A 19534-nucleotide genomic window follows, 5' to 3' on the forward strand; every position below is an offset into this window, starting at 1 on the left:
ATCACTCTACCCAACTTCAAATTATGCTGTAGGGCTACAGTAATCAAAACAGCATGGTACTGGTACAAGAACAGACACATATACCAATGGAGCAGAATAGAGGACCCAGAAATAAGACCACACATCTACAACTATCTGATCTTCTACAAACCTGACTAAAACAAGCAATGGGAAAAGGAATCCTATTCAATAAATGTTGCTAGGATAACTGGCTAGCCATATGCAGATGATTGAAACTGAACACCTTCCTTACACTATGTACAAAAATTAACTCAAGATGGATTAAAGACTTAAATGTAAAACCTAAAATGATAAAAACCCAGAAAACAACCTAGGCAATACAATTCAGGACATAGACACAGTCAAAGACTTCATGATGAAGACACCAAAAGCAGTCACAACAACAGAAAGATTGACAAATGAGGTGTGATTAAACTAAAGAGCTCCTGCACGGCAAACAAAACTATCAACAGAGTAAACAACTTACAGAATGAGAGAACATTTTTGCAAACAATGCATCTGGCATGGGTTTAATATCCAGCATCTATAAGAAACTTAAGCAAATTTACAAGACAAAAATAAACAACTCTATCAAAAAGTGGACAAAGTACACGAACAGACACTTTTCAAAAGAAGACACACATATGGCCAATAATCATATGAAAAAAAGCTTTACATCACTGATTATTGGAGAAATGCAAATCAAAACCACAGTGAGATACCATCTCACACCAGTGAGAATGGTTATTATTAAAAAGTCAAAAAACAACAAATGCTGATGAAGTTGTGGAGAAAAAGGGATGCTTATACACTGTTGAAGGGAGTGTAAATTAGTTCAACCATTGTGGAAGACAGTGTGGCGATTTCCCAGAGACCTAAAGACAGAAATATCACTTGACCCAGCAATCCTATTACTGGGTATATACCCAAATGAGTGTAATTTTTTCTATTATAAAGACACATGCACATGCATGTTCATTGCAGCACTATTCACAATAGCAAAGACATGAAATCAACCTAAATGCCCATCAGTGATAGACTAAATTTTTTTTTTTTTTTGAGATGGAGTCTCGCTCTGTTGCTCAGGCTGGAGTGCAGTGGCGTGATCTCGGCTCACTGCAAGCTCCGCCTCCCGGGTTCATGCCATTCTCCTGCCTCAGCCTCCTGAGTAGCTGGGACTACAGGCACCCGCCACTATGCCCAACTAATTTTTTTGTATTTTTAGTAGAGACAGGGTTTCACCGTGTTAGCCGGGATGGTCTCGATCTCCTGACCTCGTGATCTGCCCATCTCGGCCTCCCAAAGTGCTGGGATTACAGGCTTGAGCCACCGCGCCTGGCCCTAAATTTTTTTAAAAAGTGGTACATATATACTCTGGAATACTATGCAGCCATAAAAAAGAAAAACATTATATCCTTTGCAGGGACATGGATGGAGCTGAAGGCCATTATCCTTAGCAAACTAATGCAAGAACAGAAAATCAAATGCTACATGTTCTCATTTATAAGTGGTAGCTAAATAATGAGAACACATGGTCACATTGAGGGGAACAACACACACTAGGGCCTTCTAGAGGATGGAGGGTGGGAGAAGGGAGAGGATCAGGAAAAAACTAATGGGTACTAGGCATAATACCTGAGTGATCAAATAATCTGTACAACAAACCCCCATGACAAAAGCTTACCTATGAAACAAACCTGCACGTGTACCCCTGAACTTAAAATAGAAGTTAAAAAATAGAGAAATGAAAGGAAAGTTTTCTTGAAGGCTTTGTATAAAAATAAATCTCCATCTCTCTTAGATATGAATGGAGAAACATGAAGCCTTGTTGCTACTGGAAGCCACCTTATCTCAGAACAAGAAATCATTACCAAGATTTCTGGCTGGCTTGCTTCTTTCTCTCTCTCTCTTTCTTCCCATGCCTATGCATGATTTTTCATAGGCCAGATACATTAAAGATGAGTGGAAAATCAGAAAAGCCTCATTATCACAAACTCAAAATTGCAATCATTTCAGTTAAAATTCAACCTAGGACGATGGCACGGTTTCTTTCGTGTACACACATGCACATGCACGCGCACACACACACAGATTTTTTATATATTTTTCAAAAAATAAAAAACCTCAAAGAAAGTTTAAAGTTATCCTACAGCAATTTTTTTTTTTTTTGAGATGGAGTCTCGCTCTGTCGCCCAGGCTGGAGTGCAGTGACGCAAACTCGGCTCACTGCAAGCTCCGCCTCCCAAGTTCACGCCATTCTCCTGCCTCAGCCTCCTGTAGCTGGGATTACAGGCGTCCACCACCACGCCCGGCTAATTTTTTGTATTTTTAGTAGAGACGGGGTTTCACCGTGTTAGCCAAGATGGTCTCGATCCCCTCACCTCGTGATCTGCCCGCCTCGGCCTCCCAAAGTGCTGGGATTACAGGTATGAGCCACCGCGCCTGGCCGTTATCCTAAAGCAATTTTAACAAAAATGCCCTCATGTAAGTCCCCTATGTTTTGTCTAACTGCTTTCATATCTTTGATCTCCTCGCCATCTACACCATTAGAATATATTTGACATACCAGGCATGGACTTCCTCAACTCATGGTTAATAAAACTAAAGGTCCAGAGAAATATCTTTCCACAAAGTTGCAGAGCTTTTCAGAGACTTAGCTAGGCTGAGTAACCCTGGCTTCTTGAATTCAAATTGGATTCTATGGCTGCCAATAATAGAACTGAAGAAAGATATTTTAAAACAGCTTCACACGCAATCTGTGATTCAAATGTGCAACTCAGATAGAGAAATCTAGATTTATATTGCAGCTTTATTTAGTCCTAGTTCTACCAGTAACTTGGTTATGTGACCCTGAGCAAGTCACTGAAATTTCTGGGTTTCAATTTCTGTACGTAAAAGTGAAAGAGTATCTTCAGGTAGGTTTCCTGTTCTTAAATCTGTGTTAGGCACTGCTAATTAACCAGCTGGTCTCAGACTCAACTACAGAATCCTCAGTGTAGTTCTCAAGGCAGCAACCAAGAGTCATTCTGAGTTGGTACTTCAGGTATAACTCATTTACATTTCCTAGGATGGATCTTTGCTATTTTAGTCCACAGATCAGCCGCTTTGGCATCTCTGGGAAGTTTGTTAAAAACGCAGAATCTCAAGCCTTACCCTAGACCTACTGAATAGGAATCTGCATTTTCATAAGATCCCTAGTTCGTTTTTATGCATGTTAAAGATGAAGAAGCACGGGGCTAGATAATATCTTAGATCCCTTAAAGTTATAAAAGTCAATGACTATAGGATTTATAAAACAGGTGTTACAGGGAGGAATTTTCCAAGAACTTTGGATACCTCTCCAAGTCTGCTAAATGGTCTTCATCTATTTGGTAAAGGGTAGAAGAGTTAATCAGTAATGTTGTGTGTGTGTGTGTGTGTGTGTGTGTGTGTGTGTGCTCCCCTTTCAGAATGCTAAATCAATCTCAACCAAGGTACTGACTAAACCCTCAGGGGAGTCTAAGATGTAGAGGGAACTATGAATTCACCTCAGCCAGGGATGCCTTGTGCAGCTGCAGTCTGATGGCTTCTGTGCATTTGGCCAATTACACAGTGAATTACCCCAGTGAGTATTCGTCAAATGCACCATCCGCTCTCACTCCTCAACTCCCTTGTTAGAATTCTTGTTAATTTGACACAGCCTTGTCAAATATCTCTCTCTTTCATTCTAACACCAAATTACCCTTGGCTCTGAGATCTGAAGATGACGGCAGACAGTGAAAGTTGCTAACTTTATAAAACATAAGCTGCAAGTTGAGTTGGGAAATTAAGAAAATTATAAATTTAGAAAGGTAAGAAGGAAGGTCAACCCCAGCTGATAATCTGATGCTTTGCCAAAGGATAAAATCTCAGCTAGATTCTGGGTCAAATATTGAAAACTCTCAAAACAAAACAAAAAATACCTGGATTCAAATCCCAGGTTTGCCACTAACTAGCTGTATGAATGAATACGTTACTTTTCTCTGGGCCTCAGCTTTTTCACGTTAGTAAAATTGAGAATATATCACCTAGTGAACCAGCAGGATTTAAAGTTTTGTGAGCATCGAGTCGTTTTGGAAATTTGCCGAAATTTGTATTATTAGGCAAACAGAAATTCTGATTCAGCACATCCAGGGATGAGGGACTTTACATTCTTAGATTGTTGATTCTGATGTTACAGTCTGAGAATGACCCTCTCTATAAAGTGCTGTTATGGGGCAGTGGACGATAAGAGATAACTCAACCAGAGCAGCTCCTGGCTTTATGTAAGCTCTTGGTAAACACTAGCTTCTGAAAGACATCATTAGCAGTCCAGATAGTGGAAGTGGCTTGCTCGATTTTACACTGTGGGTAGGAGAAGGGATAGAACCTTTTCTACTGCACCGGAATGGTTTCCTTTGTGCTAGCATTTCTCAGATCAGCTTTGTTGGAACAATGCCAGGGACTGAGGAAGGATGCAGGTCAAGCTGTTACGTCCTGTGAAGTCAAGGAATGAGAAGCAGTGCTGCAGAATGAGCCCGCGATACTGGAGGCCTGGAATAGAGTCTAGTGTTTGTTATATAACTGCTCTGTGACCTTAGACTAGTAACTCCCTCCTCTAGGTATCAGTCTTTTCATTTACAAAATGATAGAATCCTCTAAACCTCTTTCCAGGGTTAAATTACTGTAATTCTACAGTAGACACATACATTCTGGTTGGACTGAGCAGCTCTTTGCGCCCCTCCCCACTACGTTTTTTTGAGATGGAATGTACCTTTTACTGTGTGAATCTTTTCCTCAACATGCATCTGAAGAAAACACCTCCGTCCTCTGAAACTCAGCAGCATGTATTATCTGTACCATAGACTATTCATTCTGATTAATGATTCAAAAAACACCACCACCGAGACAGTGGACTGACTGTGCCGTTAGACTGAGAGAGCCAATGCTACTGAATTTAGAAATAGATCTTAGGAAAATGGGAAAAGTCAGAGTTCTGCCCTTGTGATCACTTTTCTGGTAGATATCAACTTCAAAGTTACCACCTTCCAAATGGCAGCTGCTGTTCCAAGCACTTCCCCTGTGCTTCTTCATGTGATGCTTAAGACATGTTTCCAGGGTGGGACTGTAAGCCCCATTTTACAAATGAGGGAACTGGGGCTCTGAGCACTTTCCTATCCTCATATAGTGATTAAGGGACAGTCTTGGGGCTTGGATTCTGGGCTTTCTCCAATCTATAATCGAGTAGGTTTGATTATGTTCAGGACTGCCCGTGCTCTTAACTGTTGGCTTGGTCTCCAAGAGCATTAGTTTAATAAATATTTGCTGATCAACACATTGGTGATGTGCCTCCCAAACTTTGTGAGAAAAGTTTCGTGTTATACTGCAGCTGGCTGCATCAGGGTAGCAATGTGAAGCTGAAAGGCTCTCATGGGAATGCAGCCCATGTCTGTGGCTTCAGAGACCAACATTTTCCACTAAACAACTGAAGTCAACAATCCTGGATCATGGGCTAAGGAAATCTGAAATCCTCTGTCACATGTGAGGACTCACTATTACAGTGTGCTTTCAAGGTGGCAGCTGGGGTTAGCAGGCTTGCCCTCTCATGACTCATAGATGCTTAACCTGAACCCTCTTTAGGGAGCCACAGTAGGTACCCTCTGACTCAAGGCAGCATGCCTGCTTTAGTGCCCTTGAAACCGGTCCAACTTCCAGAAATTTTCTGTAGTAGAAGCTAGCAGAAGTGTTGAGAGGCAAAGAGACAGCTTGTTTATTGCTGAGGGAGATTTCAGGATTATGTCAGGTCCATTTTTGTTATGTCTCCCTAGGTGCCCTTCGCCAAAACTAAGTAAGCATCAAGTAATCCTGCAAACCTCTTCTCAGCAGAGGCCATAAAAAATTCCTAATTTCTATAGGAGCACAAGACTTGCTGGAGGTATTGTACTTGTTTTATTTTGACAAAATAATTGAATATAATAATAAAATGGTAATAAAAAATTAATGCCAGCCCTTGATTCCCAGAGCTGTTCATGGAAAACAGTTTCTCTCTCTCTCTTTCTCTCTCTCTCCCCCCTCTTTCTGCCGTCTCCCTTCCTTCCTCCCTTTGTTCTTTCCCTCCCTCCTTCCTTCCTTCCTTTTCTTTCAATAAATAGTCCATAATCTTTCCAGAATTTTCCCAGTGAGAACTACTTTCATGATACCAGAATTTCCTAGGATCTGCTATCGATATATTGACTGATAAAAAAGGAAAGAAGGAAATAAATTAAATGTTAATAATATATGTAAGTCTCATACTAACTTTGGGGGGCTTTAAAAAGGTAATCTTTGTCTTAAGATTGAAAACTATGGCATATTTTTCCTTAAAGGCTATGTTAATAATCCACTAGAGGTGGATTTGGCTTCTGGTAGTGATCTAGTAATATGGTAGAAGTATGTTAGTGTTGTTGTGTTTCAAATTCTAGAATAAAAATTGAGCATAAAAATAGGCAAAATATTACTGCATGCTTTGAAAAAACCACATGGCATTACATATAAACTTTTAAGTGATTTATTATATTTGGTTTAGTGCTGAGCTATGTATTCTGACAGAATAAATATGTTTACAAAATTTAACTTATTGATTGTGATTCTTATGCTTGGAAGAAACCCAACTGAAAGAAAATTAGTCATAGTTAAGTCTTTCACTCTCTGCAGGGCAGGAGATGTCCAGGTTCACTGAATCAGGTGCGATTTAGAGAGAAACTGACTGCATTAATAAAATACATGGCAGGAAGATTCAAGGGCTTTGGTCCTGGGAGCATGTTTCATCAATTACTTCCTAGGTGTCTTTTTTCATTTTCTCATCTATAAAATGGGGATTGTATCTACCTTCTGTATATCTAGTGATTATTGAGATAAATGAAAATGATATCAGGACCCATTATTATTATAATCTAATGTGCCTGACTGCTTGGTTATTTATTACTTTACAACTTAGAAAATATATAATTTGCATTCTAATTTATCCAGTGTAAGAAGCATCTTTTTATGGATTTTTAAATTATTATTTGTTATAGATACATAGTAATTATACATATTTATGGTGTACATGTGATATCTTGGTACATACAATGTGTAATTATCAAGTCAGAGAAATCAACCACCTCAAACATGTATCATTTCCTTGTGTCAAGAACATTTTAGGTCTTCTTGCTATTTTTAAATATACGATAAATATTTATAGATGCATCATTTTTAGGACAGAAATCACATCCGAAGCACATTAAATTGTTGCTAACACGAGGAATTATTTTATAATATTTCTTTCCATAGACATTTTTCATATTTCCAAAAGGAAACTTGTTAAAGCGAATAGGTTTTAAATAACAGTAAGATGTATACTCTTTGTAAGTGTATATAAATTGTACATTAATTACCACTCATTTGTAGTAGAAATAAATGAAAGTAGGTTTAATTGAAAGGAGGTAATGAGACTGATGAAATGCAGACAAGGAAACAATGAATATCTTAGAGCTATGTAATTTTGAGGTTACTGGATGAGATCTTGATGATCACATCCTTATTTTTTGACAGAGGTTGACATTTCTGATATCACATATATGGCTCCTCAGAGTTGAGACCTGAAGCCTGAGACTCCTGAACCTCAGTCTGCTGCACTGAGGTAGACAATTAATTTGTCTTCGTGAAGACCCATATCTGCAGAGCCACGAGCAACACTGCTATAGGTACATCCAAGATTAGAAAAAAAAAATATTAGAGGTGACTTTGTCTAAATGTGTCACTGGAATCTTGACTCTCTGGTGACAGCATTGCAAGAAAGGCCGTCAGCATGGGTTTGCCTACACCCGAGGCAGGGCAGTTACTGTTCAGGCTTAACTAGTCTTTCTTTTTGTTTATTTTTACTTTCCTTCCTCCTTTACTTCTTTCCCCTTTTTCTCTTCCTTGTCTTTTTTCCTTTCTTTCTTTGTTTCTCCCTCTTATTTATTCATTCATTCTTTCTTTCTTTTTTGACATAGAGTCTCACTCTGTTGCCCAGGCTGGAGTGCAGTGGTGCAATCTTGGCTCACAGAAAACTACCTCCATCTCCTGGGTTCAAGCGATTCTCCTGCCTCAGCCTCCTGAGTAGCTGGGATTACAGGTGCCTGCCATTACGCCTGGCTAATTTTTGTATTTTTAGCAAAGACGGGGTTTCACCACGTTGTCCAGGCTAGTCTTGAACTCCTAACTTCAGGTGATCCACCTGCCTCGGCCTCCCAAAGTGCTGGGATTACAGCTGTGAGCCCTTTCATTCTTACTTGACAGCGATAATCATTAGAAATCACTAGAAACGTTTAATGTGCTATTTACATGGGGTTGTAATTATCTTGTGTTATTCCAGTTAAAGGCTATATAAATTGGAAAAGGTAGGAATTTTATTTGTGTGTAGTTTGTATGTGTGTGGCAGGTGTGTGTGTGTGCGTGAGAGAGAAAAAAACGACAACGTAATGAAAAGATCATACTGGCAAGTCAGGCTAGAATATGCACACAGACACACACTCACACACTTACCTATTTTAAAAGTGATATATACTAGTTGTAACAATTACTTAATATGAGTACAGTGTATGTTATTTGGGTGATGAATAACCCAAAAGCCCTGGCTCGACCATTATTAAATGTATGCATGTAGCAAAATTGCATCTGTGCCCCATAAATTTATACAAATGAAACAAAAACAAAAACAAACACTTTAGAAAGATATAAAGAGAAAAGCAGAAGTGCCCCTACCATCCCATCCCACTCTCCAAATGTAACCACTGGGGAAAAGTTTCTAAAATAAGTAAATGATACTTGTGTTACTCATTTGACTTCTGGAAAAATATAAAGTTGATCATTCTTGCACTAACAATAACTCATCCTTCAAGATGCATTAAATGCAAAACATGAAACAATAAATTAACTATTTTAAAAGTCTCAGAAAAATTTAGAAGACCATATGCTTAACCTAGCATTCCAAGAGGAATTCAGCTATTCCAGAAAACATACAGAGAATAATAGAATAAGTACATGGACAATTTAAAAATTAAAAACTTGTCATAGCATGAATGAGAGCTTGGGGAAAAATATCTGAAATACACATATTAATAAATGTTAATATTTTATTATACCTAGAACTCTTGAAACTGAAAACAAAAAAAGCCCTTGATAAAAATGGGTAAGAATAAGAATAGGCAATTCACAGGGAAGCCAATTCAAACTGCATATGAATGTATGAAAAAATGCTTAATATTTTAAGAAATAAGATAAATACAAGTTAACATAACAAGATTATACCCATTATAAACTGCAAAGGGCGAGCAACAATCAGTGCTGCTGAAGGGAAAGTGAGAAAGAAGGTCTTATAGATGCATAAATCGTTATATATATGAAAAACTTGCAAAGTACTGCTGGTGTTTTTTTTCTCAGGAAGATTGGGATTCAGAGAGTTTTACTTTCTTATATTTTTGACTATTATGTAAATGAAAGTAACCATGTGCTTTAAAAATGTAATTAGAAAGAAAAAAATATGGTCACTGTAAATGGAAAAGATTTATCTGATAAGATTGGTAAGAGAGAGAGAAAATATATATAGAAATTAAATATTTTTGCAAGGTTAAGAATACTATCATTCTTTTATACAGTCTGAATTTTCTGCCATGTTTTATCTAATCCATGTTTATTCAAACATTTATACATAATTTTTTGCCTTTTATGTATTTCTGCCTATTTTTAGAAAAATATTTCAATCTTTGACTTATCTAAAATTTAATTTGGAGAAAGGGGTAGGTTAGATATATGGTAATATATTTAAATACTCCCAAATCATTGCTCACTGTTTATTGAATAATTCACAGATTTCCAATGATATGAAATTATACTTTTATTGAGAACTTAAATTTGTTATGCTCTAAGTTAATTTATGTTTCCTTTACATAGAGAACATTGGGCCAGTGCTATATTGCATTCACTGCTGTGATTTTATCAGTCACTTAAATTTCCAGTACAAAAATTCTTCTCTAAAATTTTTCACTTTCTGGATTCCTCACATACATACTTTTCTTTCAAATAAACTTTAGAGTTATTGGGTCAAATTTCTAAAATAAACCACCAAAGAAATAAAATCAAAAATAAAACCCATTGGTTTCCAATGACATTACACAAAGCTCATAGAATACTTTAGAAAAAACTGATCTCTTATAAATTTTACCTTTAAAAATACTTTAAAAAAACACAAAGTTTTCTTTTATTAAAATCTTATTACTGTGAAAAGGGCTCTTTTCTTCCCTTCCATTATATTTTTGTTATTGTTTATATATTTTCTATATAGGAAAAAAGCTGTGGGAACTTCCCAAACTTCTCATATTGTTTCTAAGTCTTTCGCAGTTCATTCCCTTAAATTTTGTTTGAATAAATTGTCGTTGTTCCTGTTTAAGAGTAAAATTATTTCTTATCCTTTTCCAATATTCCTTACTTTCCCTAATGTAATTTTATTAGCTGTTTTTTTAAAAAAAAATAAACAATAGTGGTGATGGCGGGCATCCATTTCTTGTTCTAGCCTGAACTGTTCCATCCTAAGCCAAGAAGCAAGAGTCAGAGTTTTTCATAAGACAGGTAGATAAAGAGAAATAAACACAGAGACCCAGGCAAGGAAGCGTTCTTCACTTTCTAATTTCCTAAGAGATTTTAAATTTATAACCAAGAATGAATATTAAATTTTTGTTAATTTTTCTTAATGTCCTTTTTGGTATCTATGGAAAGGCTATAATATAAAAATATATTATATTTTTTTATATATTTATTATATATATATATATATATATATATATATATATATATATAAAGTTTTTCACCCTTTCAACTCATCTATATGGAAAATATTACCCTTATAATTTGAAGTAGCACTCTGTGGTTATGAGGTAGTTTGCTTTCTGTATTTTCTGGATTTCAGTTGAAAAATCAATTTCAAAAAAATTTTCCCCACTAATGTTCACCAATTAAGTGGGTCCATTGTTTCTTTCACATGCTTTTGTTTTTTGAAATATAGTGTTGGTAAACCTTATTTACGTTATGTGACCATCTAAATCATTTGGAAGTTTTTCCTTCTCTTTGTTATTATTTACAAGAGTTTAAATACCACTAGAGATATTTGAATTTTCATGTCTGATAGAATTCATTGTTGAAATCTTATGGGCTAGATGCTCTTTTTGAGTGGGAGTTATATTTTTCTGTCAATTTTGTTAAGTTCATCTTTAGTTAATTGGTCGTTTTTCTTTTCTATTTCATCTAGGCTAATTTTTTTTCTAATTCATATTTTCTAAGGACATGATGAATTATATATTCACATTTTCTAAGATCTTTGCATAGTTTTCTTTTAATTTCCCCTTAATGTTTAATTGTTATGCTTTTAAAAATTACTGCTTTGGTATATTCATATTATCTTCCTCTTTGTTTCCTTAATAGCCTTTTCCTTTATCGATTATGTCTTTATTTTACTTGTGGGTTATTTTGATTTTCTAATTTGTTAATTTATAATTGATCTTGATTATTCCTTCTGCTTTATTTAGGTATTTTGTTGCTGAACTTTTTCTAACTTCTTAAATTGTATGTTTAATTCAGTTTTTAAAATTACTTGCTAGAAAGATGTTTTAAGCTATGGCCATCTCACTGTTAACTAATTTAACCACACAACTGAGGATTAATTATGTAGTATTTAAAATTAGTATTATTTTCTAAATGTTCTTCAATTTAATTTTTATTGTATCTTTGACACGTGACTTGTGCATAAAAGAGTTTATACAAATAGTAAAATTTATAATTATACCACTTAATGTTTCTGTCATTTCCTCCTTTGATTTCCTATCACTTCAATTTATTTTGATGCTCTTTTGATTTAAATTATATGATTCATAATGATTATATCTTTATTTGGGATAGTAATTATGATTATAAAACTATCTCTTGGTTGTGATACTTTTATCTTAAATTCATCTTTATATAGTAATAATGATCAATTCTCAGCTTTCTTCAGATTTGTAATTGCCTCATTTGTTTTTTCCCATGACTTTATTTAGAACATTTTCTAATACCTTTACTTTAGAAATATCTCTATTATAAAGCATTTTGTTGGATTGGTTGCTAGATTCAATCTGAAAATCTTATTCTTTTCATAGATGAGTTGATATATGCTCTACACAGAGAAGCTTGGCCTTAATTTTGTCATCTGAATTTATGCTCTAAATTAGCTTTCCAGTCATCTTTATCTCTATTTCTGACATCAAGATTTAGCTACATCATCTGTATCTTTCTTCATTTCCTTCAGGTTATGAAGGGTTTTTGTAAGATTTATCAGTTTTTACATCTTCTACTATAATGGTCCTCAGGCTGTCATGCTGTAGTGTATACCACAAAAACCTGGGGCATAGAAAAATGTAGATTAGTACTAAGCTTTCCCCACTAAAGGTTTTGATCTATATTTTCTCAGGTAGAATCTACTTTTAAGCAGATGTCCCAAGTGACTCTAGGTTGGCAATCTATGATAGATCCCTTGAGAAACACTGTCATAATGGTGATCACGTTATCTATGCTAATTTTATTATTAATCTTTAATTTCTGGATTCATAAACTCTAAAAATAAAAGAGTAAATACTAAGTTCTTGTTATCAATTAGCAAATGAACATCTCCTCTCTCCTCAAAAATACCACTGCATAATTTTAGTTTACATCATAAGATTATTCTGCTGTTTTGCTGTTCTTACACATATTTATTATCCAGCTTTTAAAAATATTTCAATTCCGTTTTATTTGGAAACCTTAACTCCTGGACATGTATAGCTTTAGTTCTACATGTTATCTTTAGTTCTAAATGCCAGCACACTGGTCTTTCCTGTTCCAAAGTTCCTAACTTTGACTACATTTTACCAGAGGCTAGATTGTTATATTACAATATTATTTCCCACAAATAAGGACTCACGGAAGCTATTCCTTAATACCTTGCAAATTGAGGATAAAGTATCTTTCATTTGTCATGATGTATCAATAGTAATAACTTAGGTTATACTTTCTCCCTCTCAGAAACTTATAAGAACTTTTCCATTGTCTAACGATATTTAATATGCTGTGGAGTATACTGAAACCTAACTTTTTTTTCTCCCTTGTAGGTCATTCACTTTTTCTTAACTGGAAATTGAGTAATTTCAGAGGAATATACTAAGTAGTTAAATATGTTGTATAATTTTTAATCTTGGAACCCATTACATCCTTTTAAACTTGTTATACATACCTGTAAATAAATTAATTAATGTCATTATTAATTAATTTCAAACGGTGCTAATAGGTAAAGCAAAATTTTTCCAGGGAACAACCTGGTAATTAGCGGGATTAATTACTTTCATTACATATATGTACAAATACAGAATGTACATCATAGCAGTTCAATATGTAGCTTCTGTAGTCATATTTTCTGTTCAACCACTGCTTAGCTATCTAACATTAAGAAAGTTAATCATGTTCTCCAGGTCTCAGCTCACTACTCAAAAGAATATAATAATAACAATATGGGGTAATAATAAAGACTGACATAATATATGTAAATTGTCTAAGCATATAGTAGGTATTCAAGAAAGGTTTATTATGTTATTATTATGATTATTTTGAGATAGAGTCTCCCTCTTTCACCCAGGCTGGAGAGCAATGGTGCAATCTTGGCGTGCTGCAACCTCCACCTTCGAGGCTCAAACAATTCTCCTGCCTCTGCCTCCCTTGTAGCTGGGACTACAGGCATGTGCCACCATACCCAGATAATTTTTGTACTTTTTCTAGAGACAGGATTTTACCATGTTGCCCAGGCTGGTCTTGAACTCCTGGGATCAAGTGATCTGCCTGCTTCAGTCTCCCAAAGTGCTGGGATCACAAGTGTGAATCACTGTGCCCGGAGAAGAAGTGTTTATTATTATCAGCATTTTTATAATTAGATTCTGACATTAGACTTAAATATTTTTTTCTATTCCATTTTTTTCCATTCTTTACTAACATTAAGGTTCTGCATGGTTAATCCACAGTACCTGTTCTGTATATTTATTATGCTTCCTCTAAAAGATTTTTATCCATACAACTTTTTCCTCTGCATTTGGCATGATTTACTACAGCCTGAACTTTGTGCTACTGCCTTGATTTTTTTGGCCAAATTGATTATCTTTCTTACTGTTTTAGATTGATTTGTTAGTTTCATAAGGATTGCTTTGCCTTCATTTTCCCTCTTTTAATCGCTTCTTGTTTATTAGTTTATTTTTGATTTTTGGTTTCACATATTCTTTCAATTTTGGTGAGAAAATATTTTGTTACAGGAAGTTTTAATTTATCTTGAAATATACTTTTTAAATATACTTTTAGAATACTTTTTAATACATTTTTAGTATCTTGAAATATACTTTTTTGTTTTTTGAGACGGAGTCTTACTCTGTCATCCAGGCTGGAGTGCAGTGGTGCGATCTCGTCTCACTGCAACCTCCACCCCATGAGTTCAAGCATTCTCCTGCCTCAGACTCCCTAGTAGCTGGGATTACAGGCGCCCGCCACCACACCCAGCTAATTTTTTGTATCTTTAGCAGAGGCATGGTTTCACCATGTTGGCCAGACTGATCTAGAACTCCTGACCTCAAGTGATCCGCCCATCTCAGCCTCCCAAAGTGCTGGGATTACAGGCATGAGCCACCAGCCCAGCCAAAATATACTTTTTTTAAAATATAAGGGTCATTATCTGTCTTTGCATGTTGAGGTCTTCTCCTTGCCTTCCCCATGTGGTGGTTTTCTCGCATAGCTGTCATGCTGTTTCTTTGTTTAGATGCTTCATCTTGATGGAGACATTGCTTCTGGGTTTTCCCTTATGTTCACTTATAATTTAGGTAGATTTCTTCTGATTCTGCTTGCGCTAATTATGGGATCTGCTTATGCATCTCTGCATCTTTGCAGGGCCTCAGTTTGAGCTGGGTGTTGATAGTTTCTATTTTATTTTTCTATTGACATTTTATTATTGATGGCTTTTGGAAAGAGAGGATAGAGACTAGACACGGGATTTTGGAGTCTTCTCTCTCTCCTCTTCTCCAGCACTTATCACAATTGGACCAAGTTAAACATGTTTTCTGTTTCTTCCTCATTTGTGGGAGTGCAAGGTAATTGTGTGCGTATACACTGTGTGTATGTGTTTATATGTATGTGTGTGTACTACCACACTCTCAGATGGCTATTAGGTATGTAAACTATCATAGAACCTTTCTAGTGAACAACCTGACTACATATATCACCACTTTAGAGCCATATAACTTTGAACCTAGCAAATCCATTTTAAGAAATTTATCAGGAACAATGGTGTGTAAACCTGTCAGCAATGTGATGTTTATTTTATACTTGTTTATAATGGAAAATCACTTAGAAACAATGCAAACATCAAACAATAGGTGCTCATTGAATATATGTTAAATGAATTATGGCATGCACATTCAATTACATATCTTATAGCTATTAGAAATGGTGTATACTTATACTAAAAGTTATGAAAAGTTAACTGGGAAATAACTGTATACAGAAGAGTAGAATATGATTTTTATATAAAATATGTCATTAAATGTGAATAAAAGGCAATGTTGATAATGATTATATCTGTGTGGGAGTGTGCAGGTGATTTTCACTATACTTTGTGTAATTTTAAGAATGACCATGAATTTGTTTTGTAATCAGAATAATAGTTATAGAACTAAATAAAATCTGAGAAAGATACACAATCCCTGCCACCATCTCCAGAATAATTACAACTATTATTTGAATGTCCTTTGCTTGGTACTACATAAGGCCGTTGGTATAATTATCTCACTTATTCTTCTCAGCAGTTCTATAAGACAGAAATTGGTAGTTTTAGTTTTCAGTTGAGGAATTAAAGCTTGGAAAGGTTAAACATGTCTAATGTCACACAGCTTATAAATGACAATGCTTGAATATGAACCCAGTTCATATAGCTATAAAATCCACTAATCTTCCCAGTACCTTTTGCAATTGTGACATATATCTTGATGCTCTTATAGGTTATAAGTTTACTAGAAAGCTTGTTATTTGAACTTTCAAATACTAGACCTTATTTCATAGTGTGAACTTAAAAGAGGACTTAAAGGACAGCATAAAGACATACCCAACATAGAAAAGTATAAAAACAAAAGACGTTAGAATTCATATTTCAATGTAGAATTCATATTTTCATTGAACATTTTTGTTAATATGATATTTTATGAGATAGAGGAAGAGGTCTTAACAAATTAGTGTTCAAATCATGGGATAAGAGAGTATTAACGCTTTCAAGCCATCAACTGCACACTTTAATGCATCAATGAGCAAATTTTCAAAAATATCCTCATCATCTGAGGATATCCTGAATTTTCATGTGGTTTTACCCAGTCTTTACAATAATCATGTAGTGTGTTTGATTTTCGTTTTCAGAAATACAGCCTTCTTCAATCATTTTCATCATAAATCCAACTTTCATACATGTTTTCTTCTACATAATTAACAATTGACCCAGAATAATGCCCAATCAAATCAGTCTACTTTAATTTCAACAAGCGTAACTAAAGTTAAAAAATAAGGACAGCAGCAACAACATAAATGAGATAGTCTGAGAGCACAGACATAGTAGGTGATGGAATGTTTAGGGGATTGGAACAAAAAATAGTGATTAACAAAATTTCAAACATCTCTTCCATAATTTAATTATTACTATTTACTAGACTTTGTTACTATATAACACAAGTAATGAAGTCAAAAAGTGACAAAATACCAGCACAAAGGAGCAATTCAGTAGCTTATCCATTCTCTCCCCTACCCCAATGGCAACAACAATGATGTATTAAAGATTCTGGAGTCAAAGCCACAAAATTAAGGGATAGCCTGATACTTAGAAGATATAATAATGGAAGCACTTCTGGCATCAAGTCCTCATAGAAAAGATTCACAAATATCCAATATCATTTGCTAAACACTGGAGTTGAACAAGTAGTAGATGATAGGGTGGAATGGTGACAATTATCATTTTCCTCCTTCAATTTGGAGGGCAATATGAATGACAACTTGCCAATTAAGATCACCAACATATGAGGATTCAGAAACTAAACTATGAGTCAAAAATAGGCTTTCTTTAGAGTTCATTTAAGTCAAGAGTTTTGGTAAACAACAATGTCAATTATTGGCTTTTATCTATCATAATAATGATGAGCCTGCCAATACAATACTTATTTGTGAAATAAATAACAAGAAATCAACAAGGACTTGATGCAAGCATAACATTCTTAGACACAAGTTAGTAATGTAGACAAATTTCTGAATTCTCAGCCAACCAACAAAAGAAATGTTTAATTCACCTATTCAATCCAAAGAGTCTGAAAAAAGCAAACACAACACTAAAACTAAGAAATAATGACACTCTTGTCCTCTCAGTACAAATGAAAAGGATTCTCAAAATACAATCCATTTAATTTCTTTCCCTAACACAACAACAATTCCTGAGTGAAACACTGAAGCTTAGGTTCACCAAAGCTATACTGAAAAAGCAAACCTAGGAAAGTCCCACTAAGGTCTCCTGAAAAAGTTTTAACTTATCCCCAAGACTCTGTGGATACATGTTCATAGGTTATCTGCAAAGACCCCACACATTTTTCAAGGGAACAGCTAAACAAATTGGCCCCAACAGAAATACAAATAAATGGATTAAAAACTGGCTATCTAACCGTATACAGAGAGAAATCGTAATTGGTAGTCCGTCTAGTTGGGGAGAGGTTTCCAGTAGGGTCCCACAAGGATCGATATTGGGTCCCATTTTGTTTAATATCTTTATAAAAAATCTGGAAGACAAAGTAGAGAATGTGCTAATTAAGTCGATTGATGCTACTAGATTAGGCCTGATGGTTAAAGTAAATTGGATATAGATAAATGCTACTGGCCTTTAGAAATCCTTTAGATAAAGGCTAACAGAGAATGGGAATTTGAGTAAGTTTTTAAAAAATGTTTTGTTTTAAAAACATCAAATTCCAAGCAGTAGAAATAAATTGATTGAAAATATCTTAGTGGCTTTACATTAGAAAAGATTACACACAATGGATAAAGACAACACAAAGAATCACAGCACCCATGAATGCAGAATAAAGAACACCCTTAAATGGAGATCTCTGTGGTGCAGCTTTAGTTAGAAAACTGTTGGCTGCAGGTGCATTTGATATGTGCAAATACCACGGTGGTAAAAAGGCAAGAATAACTTGATTCTCAAATACGCATGTTCTTAGTATTTGGCAGAAAAATAAACAAGGAAACAATATAAAGCTTAAAAGAGAAGTAAGGGGAGTTGAAACTTGAAGCTATGGGCAAGAACAGTGGGTGAAATCAATCAAAAGCAAATTCCATTAGGACACACACACACACACACACACACACACACACACACACAACTAGAAGAATGCAAGGGAAAATGGGAAAGACTCTCCTAGCATTAGAATAAAGATCATGTTTAAACTACTCCAAAGGACACTTGGGAAAAAATATTCAGTAGACCTCATATTGGTTTAAAGTTTATTTTTAAAATCTTAGTACTTTACTACTTAACTTGGCACATGAAGACAACGGTGAAAGTGACACTTGCTTATAAACTTTCATGTGCAGGTAGCTGGGATTTTTCAGGTGAAATCAACTGAGTTGGAATACATAAACTAACATGGAATTAGCTTTTCAGTTTTTGTTTGTTTTTTATTTTTATTTTTTATTTTATTTTATTTTTTTTTTGCCAGCACACTTTTATGTACACTGGAGAAGGATAGAAAAATCCATATCAGAACTTCTAAAAGCTTGCTATGTGACCTTGGCTATTTCACCTTCTTTAGGCACATAGGCTTTTACATCAGTGAAATGACAGGACGGGAATTATTTTAAGAGCTGCAAATTCACTTATTAAAACAAACATTTAAGAGAAGCTAATACCAAAAAGAGGCTGAAAAAAATGCGGTAGCATCTGCTGAATCAACACTGGGCTCCCACCTGTGCAGGCTTCCCGTTTTCAACCCTCCCTGACCTCAGGACAGAGCACAGTTCAAAAATCACTTTAGATAATCTGACACACTCCTTCCATCTTTAGGAAATCACCAAAGGAAGGTGAAAAATTTAATCCCACTCCTGATTTTCCCAGAGCAGCCAACAATGCTTAGCTGATTATAAGTGCTTGATCTTGGAAAAAAAAATAACTATAGAATTACAGTTGAAAAGAAGAGACATTCTTGATAGGAAATGGGGTGGTATTATTCATGATGCTGACACAAAGGACAGCACCTCATAATCAGGAGCAATGTGGACCTCCTCTAACCTTTCATGCTGGGTAAACAAAGAAATAGTGGGAGTCTGGAAAGCTTGATGGTCAGCGTTTTGTTTTAATCTAATCAAAATGGGTTGTAGGTTTTCTGCTCTAAGAAATAATTAATAGAGTTTGATGCAGTTGGTT

The 19534-nt window shown here is 35.2% G+C and overlaps 1 protein-coding gene across 5 annotated transcripts in view; it reads right to left on the minus strand.

Moving 5' to 3' along the window:
- The window catches only part of GABRB2 (gamma-aminobutyric acid type A receptor subunit beta2), a 260076-nt gene that overhangs the window by 19831 nt on the left and 220711 nt on the right, over nucleotides 1–19534 (minus strand). For 3 of the 5 annotated variants that reach the window (XM_016954152.4, XM_016954153.3, XM_016954154.4), the window contains exon 10: nucleotides 17781–17894. The exons of the other annotated variants lie outside the window; for them this stretch is intronic. In XM_016954152.4, coding sequence (XP_016809641.1) covers nucleotides 17781–17894 — 114 coding nt within the window. The remainder of the gene's footprint in view (nucleotides 1–17780; nucleotides 17895–19534) is intronic. 5 annotated transcript variants of the gene reach the window in all.

The sequence above is a fragment of the Pan troglodytes genome, chromosome 4 (assembly GCF_028858775.2).
Source record: "Pan troglodytes isolate AG18354 chromosome 4, NHGRI_mPanTro3-v2.0_pri, whole genome shotgun sequence".
NCBI lineage: Eukaryota > Metazoa > Chordata > Mammalia > Primates > Hominidae > Pan > Pan troglodytes.